Source organism: Perna viridis, chromosome 3 (genome assembly GCF_037379345.1).
Source record: "Perna viridis isolate PV_CMFRI_1.1 ecotype Kerala chromosome 3, ASM3737934v1, whole genome shotgun sequence".
Classification (NCBI taxonomy): Eukaryota; Metazoa; Mollusca; class Bivalvia; order Mytilida; family Mytilidae; genus Perna; species Perna viridis.
The window spans coordinates 40,910,754-40,930,659 of NC_142447.1; the positions used below are offsets into that span (position 1 = coordinate 40,910,754).

At 32.3% G+C, this 19,906-nt stretch overlaps 1 protein-coding gene across 4 annotated transcripts; it reads right to left on the bottom strand.

Moving 5' to 3' along the window:
* Positions 1 to 815: 815 nt before the first annotated feature.
* LOC148622274 (molybdopterin synthase catalytic subunit-like) lies at positions 816 to 16,668 on the bottom strand. 4 transcript variants are annotated; one of them, XM_088572021.1, is made up of 8 exons: positions 16,583 to 16,660; positions 14,335 to 14,354; positions 9,088 to 9,209; positions 7,936 to 8,082; positions 6,895 to 6,991; positions 5,893 to 6,043; positions 2,345 to 2,468; positions 816 to 1,215 (listed from the first exon to the last, which is right to left on the bottom strand). In XM_088572021.1, exons 4-8 carry the CDS (start codon positions 7,936 to 7,938, stop codon positions 1,150 to 1,152), a joined length of 441 nt encoding a protein of 146 aa, XP_088428147.1. In that variant the 5' UTR covers positions 7,939 to 8,082; positions 9,088 to 9,209; positions 14,335 to 14,354; positions 16,583 to 16,660; the 3' UTR covers positions 816 to 1,149. The 4 variants fall into 4 exon arrangements, with proteins under 4 accessions (XP_088428147.1, XP_088428148.1, XP_088428149.1 ...); XM_088572022.1 differs by lacking the exon at positions 14,335 to 14,354 and having other exon boundaries at positions 16,583 to 16,602; XM_088572023.1 differs by lacking the exons at positions 14,335 to 14,354; positions 16,583 to 16,660 and adding an exon at positions 16,268 to 16,416.
* Between the last annotated feature and the right edge of the window lie 3,238 nt (positions 16,669 to 19,906).

Consider the following 19,906-nt stretch of genomic DNA (forward strand, 5'->3'; position numbering starts at 1 on the left):
TTTCCACTTGCTAAAATTTGCTATGGAATTCTATATGTAATGTAGGTAAAGTCCAGAAGTAACCCAAAAAGCTTAAATTTAGTGAATGTAAATTTTCAGTACTTGCTAAATTAAGCTAGTGGAAAAAATTCTGAAATTCAATCCCTGTATTTTCCGTGAAAACGTTATTCCTTTGTGCTGTGGGACTTGTTCATTTATTTGTTAATGTTCCTGGCAAGTTTAAAGGCTAGATTTACTAACATAAGTTTAAAGGTTAGATTTACTACCACTGTCCAGTAAATTTACTTCTTATTTGAAGACTTTTGAATAGAAGTAATATGAAATTTTGAAAATAATATTGAGATGTATATATGTGCTGTAATAGTCCTTAACTTTAAAAAAAAATGTGGTCTCGAAACTTTTTTCTTGTTATTGCAAAAACCCAACAATTTCCCAAACATATTAACACAAAGATTTTTACTAAATATACTTTTCAAATAATTTTACATTACATCAAATACTATGTATTAATAAAAATGAATAATTAAAAAATAAAGACTAAATTGTTAGTGACTGGTAAAGGTTTTCCTTGTAACAGATCAAATTTCTTCCTCATGCGCTACATACATGTAGTATCAGATATCAATTCAAAATGATGAAATCATTAGGCAGTTATACAGCATGATTTGGTTATCTTCATCCCTTTACTATTTTGAGAACTTTAGAATAAAGTAAAGTACACTTCTAGACAACATGAATTTCCATTAAAGTACAACTGTTCTTTATATGATTTAAAAAAAATTATAACAGACAGAATAAGGCAATTACCAAAAAAATGGTTGTTAAAAGTTTATTCAGGCATGCCCCAATTAATCTTGCACCCATAGAGTGAATAAAACGAAATTAAGAAAAGATATAATTATTTCTGATTAAAATATAAGTTTGTCAACCACATGTACTGACAATATTGTTGTTACTACATCAGTTTTCAATTAGTATTTTAAATTATTTCCATCATTTCGCAGAACAACAAACAAAATCAAGTTAATCTGACATCACAAACCACGCAAGAAAATCCCCAAAAAAATTTGTCATTGCAAGCATAAGTTTATTTCCTGTGGTTAATTGATATCATTGTGAAAAAGACTTGATTAGATATTTGTCCAATGATCATGTTGACTTCCAGAAACACTCTTTATTTTCTTTCCACTCAGAACTGTCATCTTCATATATCTCCTACAATGGATATCAATTATAAAATGTCAGTGAAAAACACTTATATTGTGTCATTTGTTATCTTGTAGCATAAGTGCTAAAGCTACAAAAATTGGGAGCAAAGGTCACCCCTCCCCCTCCCTAGAAACCATAGAGAAAACCCCAAAGATCACTCAGATAGAAAAAAAAATAAAATAGGAGGTCCTCAATGGCATCGTGTGATAAAGGATGTATGTAAGTTTAATAAAATTCCATTATTGTTTTGCTTCAGAACACCCAAATTTACATTCAGATGAAAAACAAAATAAGAGGTGAATAATGGCATCATGAGATAAAGTATGTGTGAAAATTTCATAACAAATGGCATTCAGCTGGTTTAAAGTGTTGCGGATTAGAAGGTTCTCCCCTTTGCCGTCCAATGACAATGTTCATTTTCCACATAAGAAAACCCCAAATCAACCAGGTAGGCTCAAAATGACAAAATATGATAAAAAATGTGCAAGTTTCTTCAAATTCCATTTATGAAGAAGATGCAGGTTAGAAGATCCCCTCTTGTTCAAGCAATGACAAAGTTAATGTTTTGCATCAGGAAATGCAAAATCATTCAGACCATGTAACTAAATAGGAGGTGCACAAAGGCTTCATGTGATAAAGAATGTATGAACATTTCATCAAATTCCATCCAGTGGTTTGAGAGGAGTTGCAGATTAGAACTGGGGACAGACAACCAGACAAACAAATGAACAGATGGACGGACAGATAGCTTGATCACTCTTTATCTCCCACATTTCAAGCCGGGGTATAAAAATACATCCTCAAAGGACAAACAAAGGTGTAAATTATTTAGATGAAACTCTGAATCTCCAAAGTGCTATTACTACATGTTCAGTAAATTAGCTGATGATTTTATTCATGGGTGGTTGATAAGATAGTAGAGGTCAACATGTTCAAAATAACTGTAGAATTATACCCATCAAGTGTTTACTGTAAACAGGTTTTATAAATAGTTCACTCAGGTTCAAATCTTTGTACTTTGTCCTTCTGTACATAAATTTCTTTAACTATTTACACAGATTTTCAATTTTTTATACTTTAATTTCTTTTGTCAATATATGATGAATACCTTATATGAAAAGTTATTGAAATTTACCTTTTTCCAAACTGGAACTGTAGCTTTGACAGTATCAATAGCATATTGCACTGCTTCTAAACTCTCCTTTCTGTGAGGTGAAGAAATAGCTATGATTATACTTGCTTCTGTGACAGGGACCAGCCTAAAATATAAATATGAAGTTTTTAGATGAACAATATGTGAAAAGTATATCCACATAATTTTCAAAAGAAACAAAACTAGAGGCACTAAATGACCTTGAATTGTTCGCCTGGCTCAATAAGCAGCTTTCTATTTTTGGGAAAAATCCCTAATGCTCATACCTAAGGTTTTCATAAGAATCTATACTTTCTGCGATGATTTTTTAAAAAAGTTATAACAAAAAATAGCAAAAATACATAGTTCAAGGGCAATAACTCCAACATGCCTAAACAGATTTACATGAAAGTTTCACCACAGATAGATCTCATCATGCTGAATATTTTATATTTGGCTAAACCTAACAGTTTTGGACATATATGTGAAAAACTTCTGTCTTTTTGATTGGGAGCTTTTAACGACCTTAAATACCAATACAGCTGACGTTAGTGGTTAGTAGAACCAACTGGTGTGAATGGTGGAGCCCGGCCTTGGGATACCTAACTGAAGAACTCTGTCAGAGTATGTCCTACTACCGGCTGGGCTGCTGTGTTGGCGCTTTGGCTTACTCCCAGACCCCATGTGGGTCTGTGACTGATTCCTCACTCCATATGGGAGTATGTCAATGTGTAGAGTGTCTGACCCCTATGTTCTATTTATAATAACAGGGGCCACGTTTATCAACCAATAAAAAATCTGAACAATGGTTCTCACAGAACTCTTCAAGAAACATTCATACAAAATTTGGTTCTAATTGGTCAGGAAGTGTAAGAGGAGATTTCTGAAAGAAATAACATTTAAAATAGCAAAAAAACAACAACAAAGAACAATAACTCCAACATGGCTGAACAGATTTACACATACATTTGACCACAAATAGAACTCCAACATGGCTGAACAGATTTACACATACATTTGACCACAAATAGAACTCCAACATGGCTGAACAGATTTACACATACTTTTGACCACAAATAGATCTTATCACGCTTAACACTTTTCTCCTGTCAGAATTTGGCTAAAGCTAACAGTTTTGGAGATATATGTTTAAACATCTGACTGACCCCATGTTCTATTTTTAGTTATAGTAGCCATGTATTCAACAAATCAAAAATCCTAACATCAGTTCTATGCAGAACAACCTAAGAAACATTCATACCAAGTTTGGTTCTAATTGATCAAGTTGTGTCAGAGGAGAAGATTTTTGAAAGAAATTCCATTAAAATTTGTGGAAAAAACATTGAAAAAGGGCAATAATTCCAACATGGCCTTACAGATAATTTAACCACAAATAAACCTAATAATGCTTAATACTTTTATCCTGTCAGAATTTGGCAAAACCCAACAATTTTGAAGATATGTGGGAAAAACTTTTGTCTGACCCTGTATGGTCTATTTATAGTAACACCAACTTTGTTTTTCAACAGATCAAAAATTCCCATACCAATTCTATGCAGAAAACCCTAAGGAACATTCATACCAAGTTTGGTTTGAATTTGTCCAGTAGTGTAACAGGAGAGGAGTTATGAAAAATTATTAAAGGAGAAGACTATGTTATTATGCAAGTCATAAATATTGAAACTAATCTTTTAAATGTTCAGGAAAATTAAATTGAAACGAAATAATTTCTTTTTCTTAACTAATTAATTGCAATTTATAATTAGGGAATTTGAATTTCCCGCGCCTATGGGTGCAAACATGATCGGTTCAGCTGTGACATCACAAAGTCGGTTTGTAAAGGGAAAGTAAATAGGTAATTGATTACGATGTCCGAAGAAATTGAAAATTTGGGATTTTCCCCTACTAATTTCAACCCAAAATAAACTGAAGAAGAGATTAAGGCACAACATGTAAGGGAATGTCAGAAAACATTGACAAACAATGGGATTTGCAGCCAGAAGACTTGTATGTCATAGGAAAATCTAATGGCTACTTCCAAAGAATGTTCGTGTTGCCGGTCAAAAAACTTTCAGAGTTTTTCTCTTTTATCATTCATGCAATTGTAAGCTTGACAAGACACTATGTTTTGGTGATTAGATAAACAGGATTGTAGAAATATTTATGGAATATTCTTTGTTTATATATTATTTGCAGTTTTTGTATCAGTACCAAACTGACTAGGTGACATCACAAGCCAATCGGAAGCTATCGATAAAAATCAATAAAGTCTGCTTATGATCTTCCTTCAGATAGGAGGGTCCAGCAAGATGGCTATCCACTTATATTTCAAGGATTTCGAACTTTACACAGCCTTGAGCATTTTATAAAAGCGCATTTTGCATTAAAGGTTATTTATTTTTGTCTATGTGGGTATGATTTATCTTAAGAGACTAACTTAATGCAATGTTGGTCTTTCCCTTTAATGATGACACAACGGTGGATGACAACTGATGCCAAATGATGGCAATAGCTCTCATGGCTATTTGCGCCAAGTGAGCTAAAAAAGCAGAAAAAGCAGACAGAAATGAAAGTAATTTAATAGGAACAGTAATAGTAAAAATTAGATTTTAAAATTCAGAACAAAATAATGTCTAAACAAATCTCATAAACCTTATGTCATCTTGTGCTTATAAAATTTTCTACTCGTAATATGGTATACCTCTGTCTGTCCATCTGTCTGTCATAACTCAAAAAACACTTAAAGCTCAATAGGCATACATATTTTAGTTATAAGATACACATTTCTTGGACTAGATGCTAGATACATTATCAACTATAGATAAAATTTCAAGTGTCACATGCATACTTCATTTTAATGTCACCCCAACCTGTTCAAGTTTATCATATTAGTAGTAAGAAGACCATGAGGAGGCAATTTACTCACACATGTACACAATATCAATACACATTTGTAGTAAATGCCAATTAATTTTTAAAGTATACATTCTTAGCTTTTGACCATTCAAACAGATTATGCAGAGGGGGTGGCCATTTGACCGAGTCATGGTTAGACAAATTGTTAGGTCTCACTAACCACTTCTAACGTTTCCATTACTTTACATGTTAAAAAAGTAATTTTCAAAGTCTCACTGTGAATTCCCAGGACAAATGACATCTTGAAGCTGCATACCGTTACGAAGCTTGGAAAATAAGGCTTCCAAAATCATTATGCTAATGGTACGATGATAGTGGAAATTCTTCACAAAATTTACTTGAATAAATAATACTGAAAATCCACATTTTTACCTGTTCTGCTAACTGACAGCATGGAGGCAAATTACTCACACATGTAAACAATATTCATACACTTTTGTAGTTAATTACATATATGATTTTAAAGTACACATTCTCAGCTTTATTTTGACTACTTTTAATCATAATACACACAAATAATGCACTTACAATACATATGTATAGGTTCAGTGTGTTTTTGGTACTACATAGGGGGGTGGCCATTTGACCTGGAAGTGGTTAGCGAGACCTTATGAGAATATGATTCCCTCCCTTACCCTATTCTATGTTCAATAGCTATATTTTCAAGCCTCCACTTGTCTCTGATCTGTTGACAAACTTCTAACATCTTTTTCTTGGCCATTGGTATGTAAGCTTCATATTCCAATCTTTTTACTTTCTTCCCTTCAAAATTATCTCTTGTTGTCCCTGTAATAAAAGATAGTCTTAAATTCTGTACTTCCTACTCTAACAGAGTATGATGTAAAATGACTAAGAACAGATAAAAATATAGTAATGTTTCATTTTTCCATGATGGAGACTTTGTAGATGTTGTTTATAGGAGTTAAGGGGATGACCCAAATTCTAAGTCCAATCTCCCCTTTTTAATTCGAATATGTCTCCTTCAAACCTTACAATGATTTAACTTTTTGAATCCACACCTACAAGCTATGTTCTTCCACTGTGGCTTGTGGCATTATCAAATATTTCAGGTTATATCATTGTCCATTGGATCGTCAACATGATAATGTCCTCTACAGAAGCAACTATTGTATCATCAATGCACAGTGAACACATACTATATATATATAAACAATAAGTGTGAACTGACTTGACTGAATGTGTAGATAGACTTAGAACAGCAGAAAAACTGAGACTCTGTCAAGCAAATGTTTTTGGTTGTGATATCAATTTTTGAGTAATGGTCAGTGTTACGTATCACAATACCAAATCAAAATATTTCATCAATTTATGAATTAACAGTGCTCTGCTATGGTTCCTATACAGCAACAATGGATTAGAAAAATATGTTCTCAGCCAGAAAAAAATCATCAAAACTGGTAATATCTTGGCAACTGCAAAACAATGTAATTATAATGACATCACAACAGTAAGCTATATTTAGTAAGTGACACTTGTAAATATACAATCAATTCATTTGGACTGCTTAAATGGAACAACTTCAGAAGTAACAATTATACAAAACAAATGATTGATTGATTGATTGTTGGGGTTTAACGTCCGAATATAAAACAAAGATTTAAGCATACAAAATATACCTATAAATACACATACTGCTCCACAGCTTGGTGATGTTACAATGCCAGTTATTCTTTCCAAATCTAGCTTGTTCTCTGTGATGTCAACATGATTCATCTGGAATAAGACAAAAAATTGATAATTTTTTTTTTATTTGACCTTTTACCAAAAATAATGCAAGTACTTAACAGTTTTTATAACCATGTACACATATACCAACATTCCTAGAAAATGGATAATGTCTGATTAATATAACATTAACTAGAGATACTGTCAACAAACCCAAAAATAATCACAATTAAAATGCACTTAAATGGAAACCTCTTAAGTTAGATTATCTCCCTTTGGAGTCCTCTAATGGTAATTCTTTTGCCTACATGTACCTAATATGATGCACAACTAATTACCATCCAATAAAATTTCATCAAAATCCCTTGAACAGTTTAGGAGTTGTGCATTCCAGATTTTAAGATAAAAAAACATTTAGTTAGATTTTCACCCTTTGAAGTCTTACAACAGTTATTTGATTCCTCCATGCACATCTACATTAATAGTAGTTTTCAGACTTCCTATAAAATTTCATCAAAATCTGTTGAGCAGTTCATGAGGAGTTGCACTTACGATGTTTTAACATGTATGACCCTTTAGGCTATTCAGTAATTATATTCCTTCATGTACATCTATATATGATGCCCAACCTTCCTATAAAATTTCATCAGAATCCCTTGAAAGGTTTAGGAGAAGTTGTGCTAACAAGAAATGTGGACAAACAAACTGGAGGATTCCAATACATACCCAAACTTTGCTTGCTGGTTGTAAAACAAGCTGACCAAACCATCAAGGATGTAAAGATTTTTTTCCAAATATGCCATTTAGCAGAAAGATATAAACTATGTGACATGAAAAGTAAATATTCTGTTTGATAACTGTTATTTGTAGGGCCCTTGGCCCGATGAGCATGGTACAAATATTGATACATAAATCATGTTGAAAAATGTTGTAAATTTATTAGTAAATTAAACAAAAAACTGCAATCACAATGAATATCTATATAATAGTACCATTGTCTAGCCTCCACTTATTGGTGGTATTACAGCTATTTCATCCCCTTCCTGAACAGTTATACTACCATCCCTAGATATATACTCCTCATTCAATGACAGTATGATGTTCTCTGAGATAACTGACAAGCTGTAAAAGATAGGTGCCTGTAAAATTAAGGTCAATATTCAAACCTCAAATCAATGATCAAAAGACAAAGATAAGAACAATAATGAAAAAACACAGGTAATCAGAATTATATTAATGAAGCACAGAAAATCAACAGTAAATGAACAACCCAGACTGCTACAAAAACTGGAAGACAAGGTTCATCATAATCATTATCACCACACTGATTAGTCTGGATTAATCTAATTCACCTTAAAGTCTAGCATCAATGTGAATGCCTTAATTTACAAAATGCAAAGGATTTGAGTATAGACTTGTAGAAAAAGGTGAATACTATCCATAGAGTAACCATATACGCATATGCCAACAGTTCTAGAATAAGGATTTGCCTTATAAATATAACATCATCTAGGGATACTGGGGGCAAACCAACAAATAGAATACCCCCGCTTCAAAGGACTTAAATGTAAAATGCTTAATAGATAATCTTCCTGTGGATTCCTTTGACAGCAATTTTATTCCTTCATGCACATCTACATATGATGCCCAACCTTCCTATCATCAAAATCACCTGTGCAATTTATGAGTTGAGCTTAATATGCAGTTTAGAAATAGGTGTAGAGTATCTGAAACAAATTTTACTACTGATAATTTGCTAGGTCCTTCCAAACAAGTGGTCATGTCCCCCCCCACCCCCCACCCCCCAAAAAAAGAAAAAAATATGGCCAACATGCATCTTGATTAAATATCTAGACTATGGTCAGTATTTCAAACAGCTATTTCTTTTGTGAGGATTTTGCAAATATTACTCCTTGGGAATATGAACAACCTTTAGCTAAAAAGCCACTGTGGTTTGAGCCTTTTTTTTTTTGAAGACCAAAATAACACTTTAAATTTCCGAACATTTTATCTAAGTAGCACCTATTGTCAAAACACTACTTTAAGACCAGGTTATCAATTAATATGGAACCTTTAAATTCCTTTTATTCCTTGTGTATTTTATAAAGCCTTAAAACAGACAAATAAAAATAAGAATATATAACCTTGGGTACTGCTGCACTATAGTTTCAAATAACTGGAAAAAGGAACACTGTGATGATACTTTAATCTGGCTATTACTGACACCACTTAGTTCTCTACTTTTAGCAAAAAATAACAGACTCACCTGAAATAGAAACAAGAAATGTGTCATGTATAGGTGCAATATTTGAATCCAAAATGCTTATCAAAAGAATCTAATAGACCCATATCTTAATAAAAGTTATTTCATTTTTGGTTACAAGACTCAAAAAAAAGTATAACCCTCATTTGTGTACGCAGGATTAAGCCTGCGAGTACTGGATGCAAGAGATTTCTTAAATTAGACTAGGATGCAAAGTTGTGAAAAAAATTGGAATCGCTGTATGCTGGACTCAAAAGGTAGGGGAGTCACACATCACAAGATACCTTGACTGGTGCATTAAAAATGTGAATAAACATTATTGTACTTTCCATAAAATTTAGAAGATCTAGCCAGAAAATACAATTCACACAATTCCACAAATCTTAAACAATGAAAACTACTCATCATTTTAATACCCTGAACCTCTTTTCAGTGGTCCTGTTACTAAAGGCAAGCCATGACATTAATAACGAAGTAAAAAAATTACAAAAAATACCTTAATGAGATATTTAACATACAAATGTACCCAAAAGAGCCCACTGAAGTGCCTTAGCAGTGCGAACTTTAAACAAAATGCTGGAATGTCAGTTTACTGCTAGTAGTCCTATGTGTATTTGTGTAATGTACAATTAGTTCTTTGTTTTAAAAAAGGACTCAAGACCTTTTTGAACTGTTGAACTGATTTTAGGTGTGTCTAATTGTGTAATATTTTTACCACAGAGGCTAGATTTAAAAGGGGAGGGTTGTGATCATACCAAAGTACTAAACCCCTTCACATTATTTTGCATCTGTCCCAAGTTAGTCTGTTTTATGAAGGGACTCCAGACATTTTTGAAAAGATGTTCAAGTGTGTTTTATTGTGTAATATTTTTTCCACAAAGGATGGATTTAAAAGGAGGAGGGTTGTGATTACCCAAAGTACTTTAACCCAGCAACATTTTTGGGGCCTGTCCAAAGTCAGGAATTTCTGGCCTCTGTATGTATTGGTTCATTTTCACTTTCAGTTTACTTTTAAGTTGCTGGAGTATATAGAGGCAACCATTAAACTGTACCTGTGTATGTTGCTGTTTAGGGACCATCTACAGCTTGCTCTGTGGTCTTAGGGTTTACTGGTTGATGTATGCCCTTGAGCTGATATTCATCATTTTGGGGTTGTTGTCTCTTTGATATACTCACCATATCGTTATATTTTAAATTTGAAGAGAATTTTAATAAGTTTTAATGATGTTTTTAATAATCTTACATATGACTGTTTTCTCTTACTGGAATAAGTTTTTTTCCTGTGCCCTACATGAAAGTCTATCAACAACACTATAACACAACCTTCTAATTGGTCTAGTCAGTCACTTTATAACTTTATAAGGTTCTAAAATACTCTGTTATACTATCTTTATACAGTCTATCCAGCCACTTTATACGGTTCTAACAATACTCTGTTATACTATATTTATACAGTATATCCAGTCACTTTATACGGTTCTAACAATACTCTGTTATACTATATTTATACAGTCTATCCAGTCACTTTATACAGTTCTAACAATACTCTGTTATACTATCTTTATACAGTCTATCCAGTCACTTTATAAGGTTCTAACAATACTCTGTTATACTATATTTATACAGTCTATCCAGTCACTTTATAAGGTTCTAACAATACTCTGTTATACTATATTTATACAGTCTATATGACCATTTGAGAATCCTCATTTTTTTTCTGTAAGTAATTCACTTTCAAAATAAAGAAAGCTGCAATCTGATTTGCTGATCAGAAAGGTCAACTAAACAGAAAGTAGAATGATGTTAGATCAATTAGTACAAGTAGGTATAATCTTAATTAGATGGGGGAAACAACACTAGCAAAAACATAAACACCAATATAAATGTACAACAAATATAATAAGAATATAGGAAGAATATAATAAGCATTAAGGTCAAGTGCAGTCCAGTCCAGATATATATCACCACAAGTAACCCATATATGATATGAAAAACTTTGAAACTTTCATAGAATTATACCAGTGGGCTAATTTATGTGCAATTGTGCTGTTTCTCGTAATCCATTAATGTTAGAAGAAACAGCTAAATTAATGTATATTACATAAGACATCATAGTAAGTTTACATGTACTATTCACAAGATCAAAGAAATTAAACATATGCAACAAAAAAATTAACAATTCAACTTTATCAGTGGGAAATACCTAATTAACAGAAGTAACTATAAGGTTACAGACCACCAATTCAACCAATGAGCATTTGGAACGTACGCAAAAATAGTCCTATGCAGAAATTACCCCTGTTCCTCATAGTGCTGTGAAAAAAGTTCTCATCTCATTTAAAAAATTTAAACAGTTTCTGAAAGGAAAAACATTTCTGTACATTTTATAGGTGCATTTTGCTTCTTGTGATGTGAAGCCTAATCTGCATAATGGTTTCTAAATATACCCCTATCTTGTGAAAACACTGGGATTTCCCATGCTATTTATAGACCCTTCACTTCCGGTGACCAGTACTGCACTGCAAGTCTGCTAACCCCACATGCCATTCTGAGGATTGTGAGCTGACATATGTAGAATCATGCTGATATATAGTCCTCTGCAGGTTAAAGTTAAGGTAAAGTCCAGAGAAGCCATTGAATATTGTGAAATTAGCATAGAAGCCTATGGGAAGTGGAATTAGTGGTTTTTAGCCTATAAGCCAATATGTTGAAACAAGACATTTGTTACATGTGTTACAAAATTTATTGAGTTTCTTGTTTATTTTTTTTTTTATCCTGGATACCAAGATTTATGACCATATACCTCTATAAGGACTGATCAAAATTTTGTTTTCAGTTCTTAAAAGGAAACATTTCAAGACAGGCATATTACTTAAGTAGAAATCCAGCTAAGAATCATGCAAAATGTGATTCATGGGTAAAAAGCTGACATATTTTTATTTTTGATATTTTGTTTGAATTGCCATAGTAAACAGAAATTAACATTTAGTTTTTCATATAACTCGTGTTCTTAGGAGATTAAAATTATAGAGAATGAACTGTAGATTTTAAAATTAAGGGGGATAACTCCATAAATGACACTCAAATACAATAGAATCTATTGGATTTTCAATGTTGATTATCTCCTAAGAGCAGATAGACTGGAATGAATAATTAGACATTTAATAGTATAGACCCATAAAACAAAATAATTACAAAAATAAAAATATGTAGATGTAGCCTTTTATGGGTTGTATCACATTTTTCAGATTTTGCATGATTCTTACATAGACAGCTACTAATTTTTTTTTTTAAATTATAATTTCTTTTGCATAAATGATAGAATATTATTAAGCTGAATAATTGCCTGAATTATATATACTGATTTGGAAAGAGATATTGGGTTCCACTATACAAATGGGATTTCAAAAACCACAAATTTATTTTCACTTTATACATAAGTTAGTCAACCAAACAACCATTTCTCATGCACAATTTAGAAATATCAAGCTGCAAAGAAATTCAGAATCAGACGTCTAGTATACAGCTTTATTCTTATGACAAAATCCAAAAATTTTCATACTTTTAGCCTTAAATGCCATATTTCAGGTACAAAAACTAGTTGTTCGGCTAAAATTTAACATGAATAATATCTTTAAGTGATCAACTGATGCCACTTTCCTGTTTGTTTTTTTTTTTATTAAGTTAAAAAAATAACCCATTTCATGAAATACATGTACAAAACAAATGTATACAGCTACAATGTTAGTGTAAGGTAGAAATGCACTGAAACTGATGGAGGTGGGCAAGTATTACTTTGCCTCTGGAATCAATATTTATTCTCCAAAGTCAATAAATTTGGTATTTTTGTAATCCTCATATTCAGAGCTTTCCAAAAAAATATTTACATGTAAAAACAAATCCTTCCCCTTAAGGTTGCACTATACAGATGAGATTGAGGTGCACTGTTTTGTACACAAAACTGACCTGGTCTAATTTTGTTGAACTTCAAAATAAAAGGTGAAACTTGGTGGAAACATTGATTGTGGGTAGTAGAGCATTCATACATAAATAGATGCAATACTTGTGAAAGTAAATAGTTGTAAAATGCATGTTTTTAGCTATCTATAAAGATTCAGCTCCGGATGAAGTTCTCTTCCCTGCACCATCTGGCTGGTTTACAAAAATGCAAAACTTTGCTCGAGCTTTAAGAATTAAAATCATAAGCAAATGCAGTGTTCTAGGATTCCTATTTCCTGTTACCTGGGGCAAGTGAAATTTTGGTCAGTGAAAGTTAGGTACTTAGTTCCACTTTCCCGTGGCAAGTTGATAACTTCATACGCTGTAAGGATTAGCTTTGTTAGGAAAGCAGTTGTTGACTGTGGGAAAGTTGATTTTATATAGATTTTTCCCCGAGGAAACCTCAATTTCTGAAAAATCCTAGAACACTGAAATGAGCAGAAAAAGGTACACTTTTCACTTGTTTTTTTTTTTTACAGTAATACCATGCCCTCTTTTTTCATGGATCTCCATAATGTAAGGTTTGGAAAAATATATACTTTAAAAGGAAAAAATCGTTGGGATTTACTTGCTTAAGTCTCAACATAGATTTATTTCCACACATTGTCATTAAGTTATCTGCAGTGACCTATATGTACAGTAGAATCTTGAATGATATAAAAGGAATTACATATGGACTACATACTGTGTAGTATTTGAATATTAAAAACTCGAAATGCAAAATGTTACACAAATGATACATGTATATGTTGCAAGTTTAAAATCATTATAAATTTGAAGTTTGGCCATCAGAAAGTTGTACAGTAAGTTATTTCTAACACCTAGGTGTTATGACAAATAACACTGATAAATCTAAAGACAGTTTATGCTTCAGCATACTTATCTATAATAAGATGTCATCAATAACATGAACTTTTTACCTGATTATATAACATAAAAAATAACAAATATGAAAACTAGATTTTAGAATTCAGATTATTCATTTCCGTCTTCCTGTCTTTTACCTTTGATTCGATAGTCTTAATTTATGACAAATGATAAAACATGCATGTTTGTTTTAGTAACAGTACAATAAAGTTTATGAAAAATATAATTATAATTTTGGACAAATTCAAATATAGATACTCACATGGCAATGGTCCTATCAACCTACATGTATGCATGTATATGTTATATGAATATATAATATAACTAGTAAAGATTTTTATCTAAGATTACTAATTTGAAATTAACTCTTAAAGAAATTCACAAATGTTATATTTAAAAACAAAATTTCCTTTGACAAATTTACAGAAAACAATATGTTGCAAATTAAAAAATGTTTCAATGAAAAAATTACAAGTAACAATATGTTGCAAATTTAAAAATAAAAAAATTGACAAATTTACAGGTACATGTAACAAAATGTTGCAAATTTAAAATTTTTTCTTTGACAAAATTTACCCTCGACAGTATGTTGCATATACATTGTAATTCAAAATCTAATATCAACATCATTCAAAAATCAATTACATTTGTACCTAAGGCTAAGTGACCCACTTGAGCACAGCCTTAAAGAGTACTGATTCTAGAAACTGTTGCAAAGCAGAAAGTTAGCTGTGTTTGCAAATGTAAAGATAAAACTTAATAGCTTTACTTGAGATAATGTTAAATACATGATATAAAAAAAAGACAAACAGAAGGACTGAATGATGGACAGACCAGTCAATAGCTTCCCCAACTGTAATATGTGGCTAGTGTCGGGTATAATAAGTCAATTAATGAACAGAAAACTTATTTAAGCCAATGAAAATAAAATGATAATAATTCTATACTTTAAACTTGTGATGTATTTGATATTTAACTCAAATGAAATTACACAAGTGAATGCAAAACGGCCATGAGATTAAAATAAATATGTTGTGTTATTCCTTTTTGTCCTTGAATAATGTAAGACCTCAATCTGAAGTAATCAGATTAGTTTCTTGTTTTCAATTACTGAGTTTAAGTTTTAATTTTACTTATTAATAAAACTGAAGTGAATTATTTCTTTATCAAATAAAGGAACAAATTATGCATTGAAGGGAGGGAGGGGGGGGGGGCAAAAATCAAAAATTGAGAGTACAGCCCAAGAGTTTTGTTTGTCAGTAAGTGAAGACTAAATGTTGTAGGGACTGAATATTTATCTGAATAAGTTGGAAAAAATGGCATTATGCTTAAGTTAAAGTCGCTTGATACAGTGATTTTAATATTGTTTTGAGGATGCCCAGGCCAATGCATTTTGGAAAAAGAATACGAACGATGTGGCTTCGAGAAATAATCTGCATGTTTATTCATGGGGTGAGGACTTCTATACAGTATTTAAAAATTGTAATTAAAATCCTTGATGTGGACCATAGTATTAATAAAGTTCATGAGGTGACCTCTGGATGACAAATTTGATACAGTAGAGTGCAGACAGGATTATGTACATCTACAAAATCTCCATTTCAATCATGCACAAATCTGAATTTGGAGCATACATGTATTTCTCTTTGAAATTGGGGCCCAGCTTCAGACCCTAAATAAGGGTAGGAAATTACTGTGATATAACCACAAAGGTAGTAATCTGAACAGTTTCGACAAGTTCTATATATTCAATCACCATATTAAAGCCTTATACAGATTTGGATTATGTTTAAAAGTTAGACCAGGCACAAGTTTCACATTTTTCAAATTTGCAATCAATCGTTTACCAGAGAGTATGGACGTTCCCAATTGTCTAAGACATTTTGGGAGCAATAAATGCGTGCTGGGACTAAATCCACTCCCTGATGTACAATGTACATTTTGTATGTGGGGATGGAAAGGATACATGTAGTAACTATAGGGGAGGGGGGGTTAGGGGGGATAACTTAAGTTTAATGACGAAAATTATATATTTACCCATTGTTTTCTTACTGAATTCTCCTTCAACTTAAAGATCAATGACACCACAATTTAAAAATTACATTGTTTCATTGACATCAAAAGGTTATTCGGAGACAAATCTGGGGTCACTGGGAGCAAAATGACAAGTGTGAATTCATGTACATGTATAGTACCTGGGTGTCCAGTCTTCAGAAGCCATATGTATGAGTACATACATTTGACAATGGATTATTACTTCACTGTCACCAGACACTTCCCTTGTTCTTCTCTTTTCGGAACATATGTGCACTGCATAATCAAGGAGGTATAGTGAGTTGAAGCTTTGTAAAAACATCACGGTATAGGGTCATTTTCTAGGACAAAAACAGTCCACGGCTAACTTTTTTTCAACTAATATCAGCAAACATATCGTAAATATTGATTCCAGTCCCATAGAAAGCAATTAATCATGACTAACAATGTCAGGACTATTAGGAAAGATATTTTACCTGAACCTTGTTGTTTGCCATGTGAAAACGAAAAACACGACAATAGACGCTTTATAGAAGAGGCGTAATGTCTATTGGGTTCAAACGTTTTAATGACGTCCTGTACTTGCAAGTACGAGCGAACTCGAACTTCGAAGTGCAGAAGATACCCCATGAAACTGAAAGACAAAAAGTTGTGTAGATAAACGAACTATTAAGAGCGAAATGAACAAGTCATATCATCACTATTTCATTCTGCCTGTCTTTCCTCAAATTGCAATTACAAAAGCACTTTAACTCTCATGTTGAAAAGTACAAGAGCGGCAAATTCAAACTGATACAACCAGCTACTGAGGTACATGTAGGTAAGGTTCTGGTAATTTTATCTGACGTTTGTCTCACAGGGAGATGATGAAGCAGGATACAGAAAGCATTACAATTTTAATTGGGGTGTCCAGTCTTGGGAAGCCATATGGATGACTTACTCAGTCCATACATTTTACTAGTATGGACTGTTACTTTACTGTCACCAGGCAATTGTGTACCATCCAATGTTCCCCCCTGGGCATTCTCTTTTTAGAACATATGTGCACTTCAAAATCAAGGAGGTGTAGTGAGATGAGGCTTTGTAAATGTCTGCAGTTAACTTGTATGCACATACAGGGTCTGGTCAATCCCAACTAAGATTAATTAGGCCATTTAGGGAGTGTATAATAGAGGAAGAAGTTGCTTGTCATAATCTACATCTGCACATAGATCACTGTCATTGTTATTTGACTGTTTATCAGCCAATTTTCTCTAATTTCTCTATTGAAAGTAGGGTAACTTTGCTAAGAATGTTTGTAAAAGAGTGATCAAGGAAACCAAGGCTATAGCAGTAATAAAAAAAATGTAACCCAGGGACAAAGACCAGACATGGAAAACAGACATACACAACAAAGAACATAAAGTAACTAAAATCATACATACAAAGTAACAAAAGCAAATGAGCAACTCGGACTCCACTAAAACCTGGGAGCGTGGACCAGGTGCACTGGTAAGGTAAGCGTCCTCTGCTTTTCTAGAAACACCGGCCGAGTTGCTCATAAAAAGTTAAGTCAAGGTAAAATGTATATACATGTAGATTATCACATGTAAATTTTCCCTTTGATATACATTCCCTGAACACCAAATGATATTTCAAAATCTGTTGCTGATATTTTCTCCATTTATGAATATTCGAAACAATCTTTTAAGGACTTAGTCCTAATAATTTTAAGTATTCATTTGTACAACATTTATATATAAAGAGGATTATATTATTTACATTTGAAAAAAAAATAGAAACAAGTCCTGAAATTAGGTTTTCCTTTTTGGGGTCCTACCCCTCTAGGATTTTTTGTAGTAGACTACTACAATGTGTAAAAATCATATGGTACAGGTGTAGTTTTTTTTACCCAAATAAAAATGAAAAGTTTTCTTAACATGAAATATAGTTAAAGCAGGGATATTTGTGTTAAATTTTGAATAACTTGTGCAAAGAAAACATGTATATTTTTATTATGATTATTAAAAAAAATTCAAAAGTTTCAAAAGGAGAATTTCATTGTTATGCTGTTTTATCATATTCGTTTTAAAAAGGCATGATGGACATGATAGAGAACTGTCAGAAAATGCACTTAATAAAGAAGGTTTCACAAAATCAAGACACAAAAATGCCAATATTTCTTAGACTGTTTTGTCAGATAAAGCTTTATCATTTTTTAATTAGAATTAAGGCTGGTAGAAGTGTACATATAGAATCCTCACAAAATACATGTACATATAGATATGTTGGTCTCAGGCTTCTTGGGACTACTTTTCTGACATTCTTGATAAGATTGGCATTTGTGATGTTACATGTACAATACTTAGCAAGGGAAAAGCAATGTTATATTTCTGTCGTTATCTTTAACTTTTCATTCTACATAATTAAAACTTATATTAATACACAGCTTTAAATAAAACAAATTTATCCATAATGATTTATCTGTCAATTTGCTTCCACATCCTGAGTTAATGTAACTTAATCTGGGAGAAATTTGTGGAATATATCTTTTTCCCATATAGTGTTAACATATGATAAACATGTACTTCTGAGGATGAAAGGCATCTGAAAAAGTGCATAATTAATGGGTAAGAAGTTAAACAACATATATTTTATACTACATGTAGAACCTCCTTATATGGAGTATGGAGGGGGCATAATTGCCATGTTCCCATCAGTCCATGCATTCTACATTTATTGTAAGAGAGCTCCTAATTTTTTTTTTAGTTTTGATGAAACTTTATTTGAAGGTTGGGCATCATACAATAATTTTTTTTTGTATATGATCAAGAGGTATCAGTCTTGTATTACATATTCCTGAGCGGGTGTATGCCAAACCATGGAGGCTAAAAAATATAGTGTGCTTCCTTTTTGCCTTTTCCTGTTTTTGTTTCTTGGCAAATGAATATAATTTTTCATCAAAAGTTCAGGGTACCCCGGTAAATATCAAGCTATGACACAAAAATACTTGTTTTTGAGGAAAAACAGTATTATCATGAAAAATAATGCTTCAGAAAAGGGGTCTATTTTATGAACTCAAAATAAAAGTGAAAGTAGAAAAAGTCTATTTTTTGTTTGACCTGTCCTGGTGTACCAAAGTTTGCGCCTTTTTTTTCTAAAATGGACCTAAAAATTATTTTTGACACTTCTTTAATTGAAAAACATGGTCAAAAGTTAGATTGAAACTCCTTGTCTATTTTTTAAAAAATCATGAAAAATTAAGGTATACTATAGAAGGTCTCAGTATCATATTAATTTTCCCATAGACTTCTATAGGCTAAAAACCACTAATTCCACTTCCCATAGGCTTCTATGCTAATTTCACAATATTCAATGGCTTCTCTGGACTTTACCTTAACTTTAACCTGCAGATGACTATATATCAGCATGATTCTACATATGTCAGCTCACAATCCTCAGAATGGCATGTGGGGTTAGCAGACTTGCAGTGCAGTACTGGTCACCGGAAGTGAAGGGTCTATAAATAGCATGGGAAATCCCAGTGTTTTCACAAGATAGGGGTATATTTAAAAATCATTATGGAGATTAGGCTTCACATCACAAGAAGCAAAATGCACCTATAAAATGTACAGAAATGTTTTTCCTTTCAGAAACTGTTTAAATTTTTTAAATAAGATGAGAACTTTTTTCGCAGCACTATGAGGAACAGGGGTAATTTCTGCGTAGGACTATTTTTGCGTACGTTCCAAATGCTCATTGGTTGAATTGGTGGTCTGTAACCTAAAGAGTCACTTTTTGTCTTAGAAAAAATAAATAAC

Bases quoted from the DNA above. Each gene is read 5' to 3' on its own strand.
- LOC148622274 (XM_088572024.1), bottom strand. The intron at 6,044-6,894 runs GTATATTTTGTA...CTTTTATTACAG, and splicing joins AGCAGTATGTGTATTTATAG to GGACAACAAGAGATAATTTT. The intron at 1,216-2,344 runs GTAAATTTCAAT...TATCCATTGTAG, and splicing joins CAGTTCCAGTTTGGAAAAAG to GAGATATATGAAGATGACAG.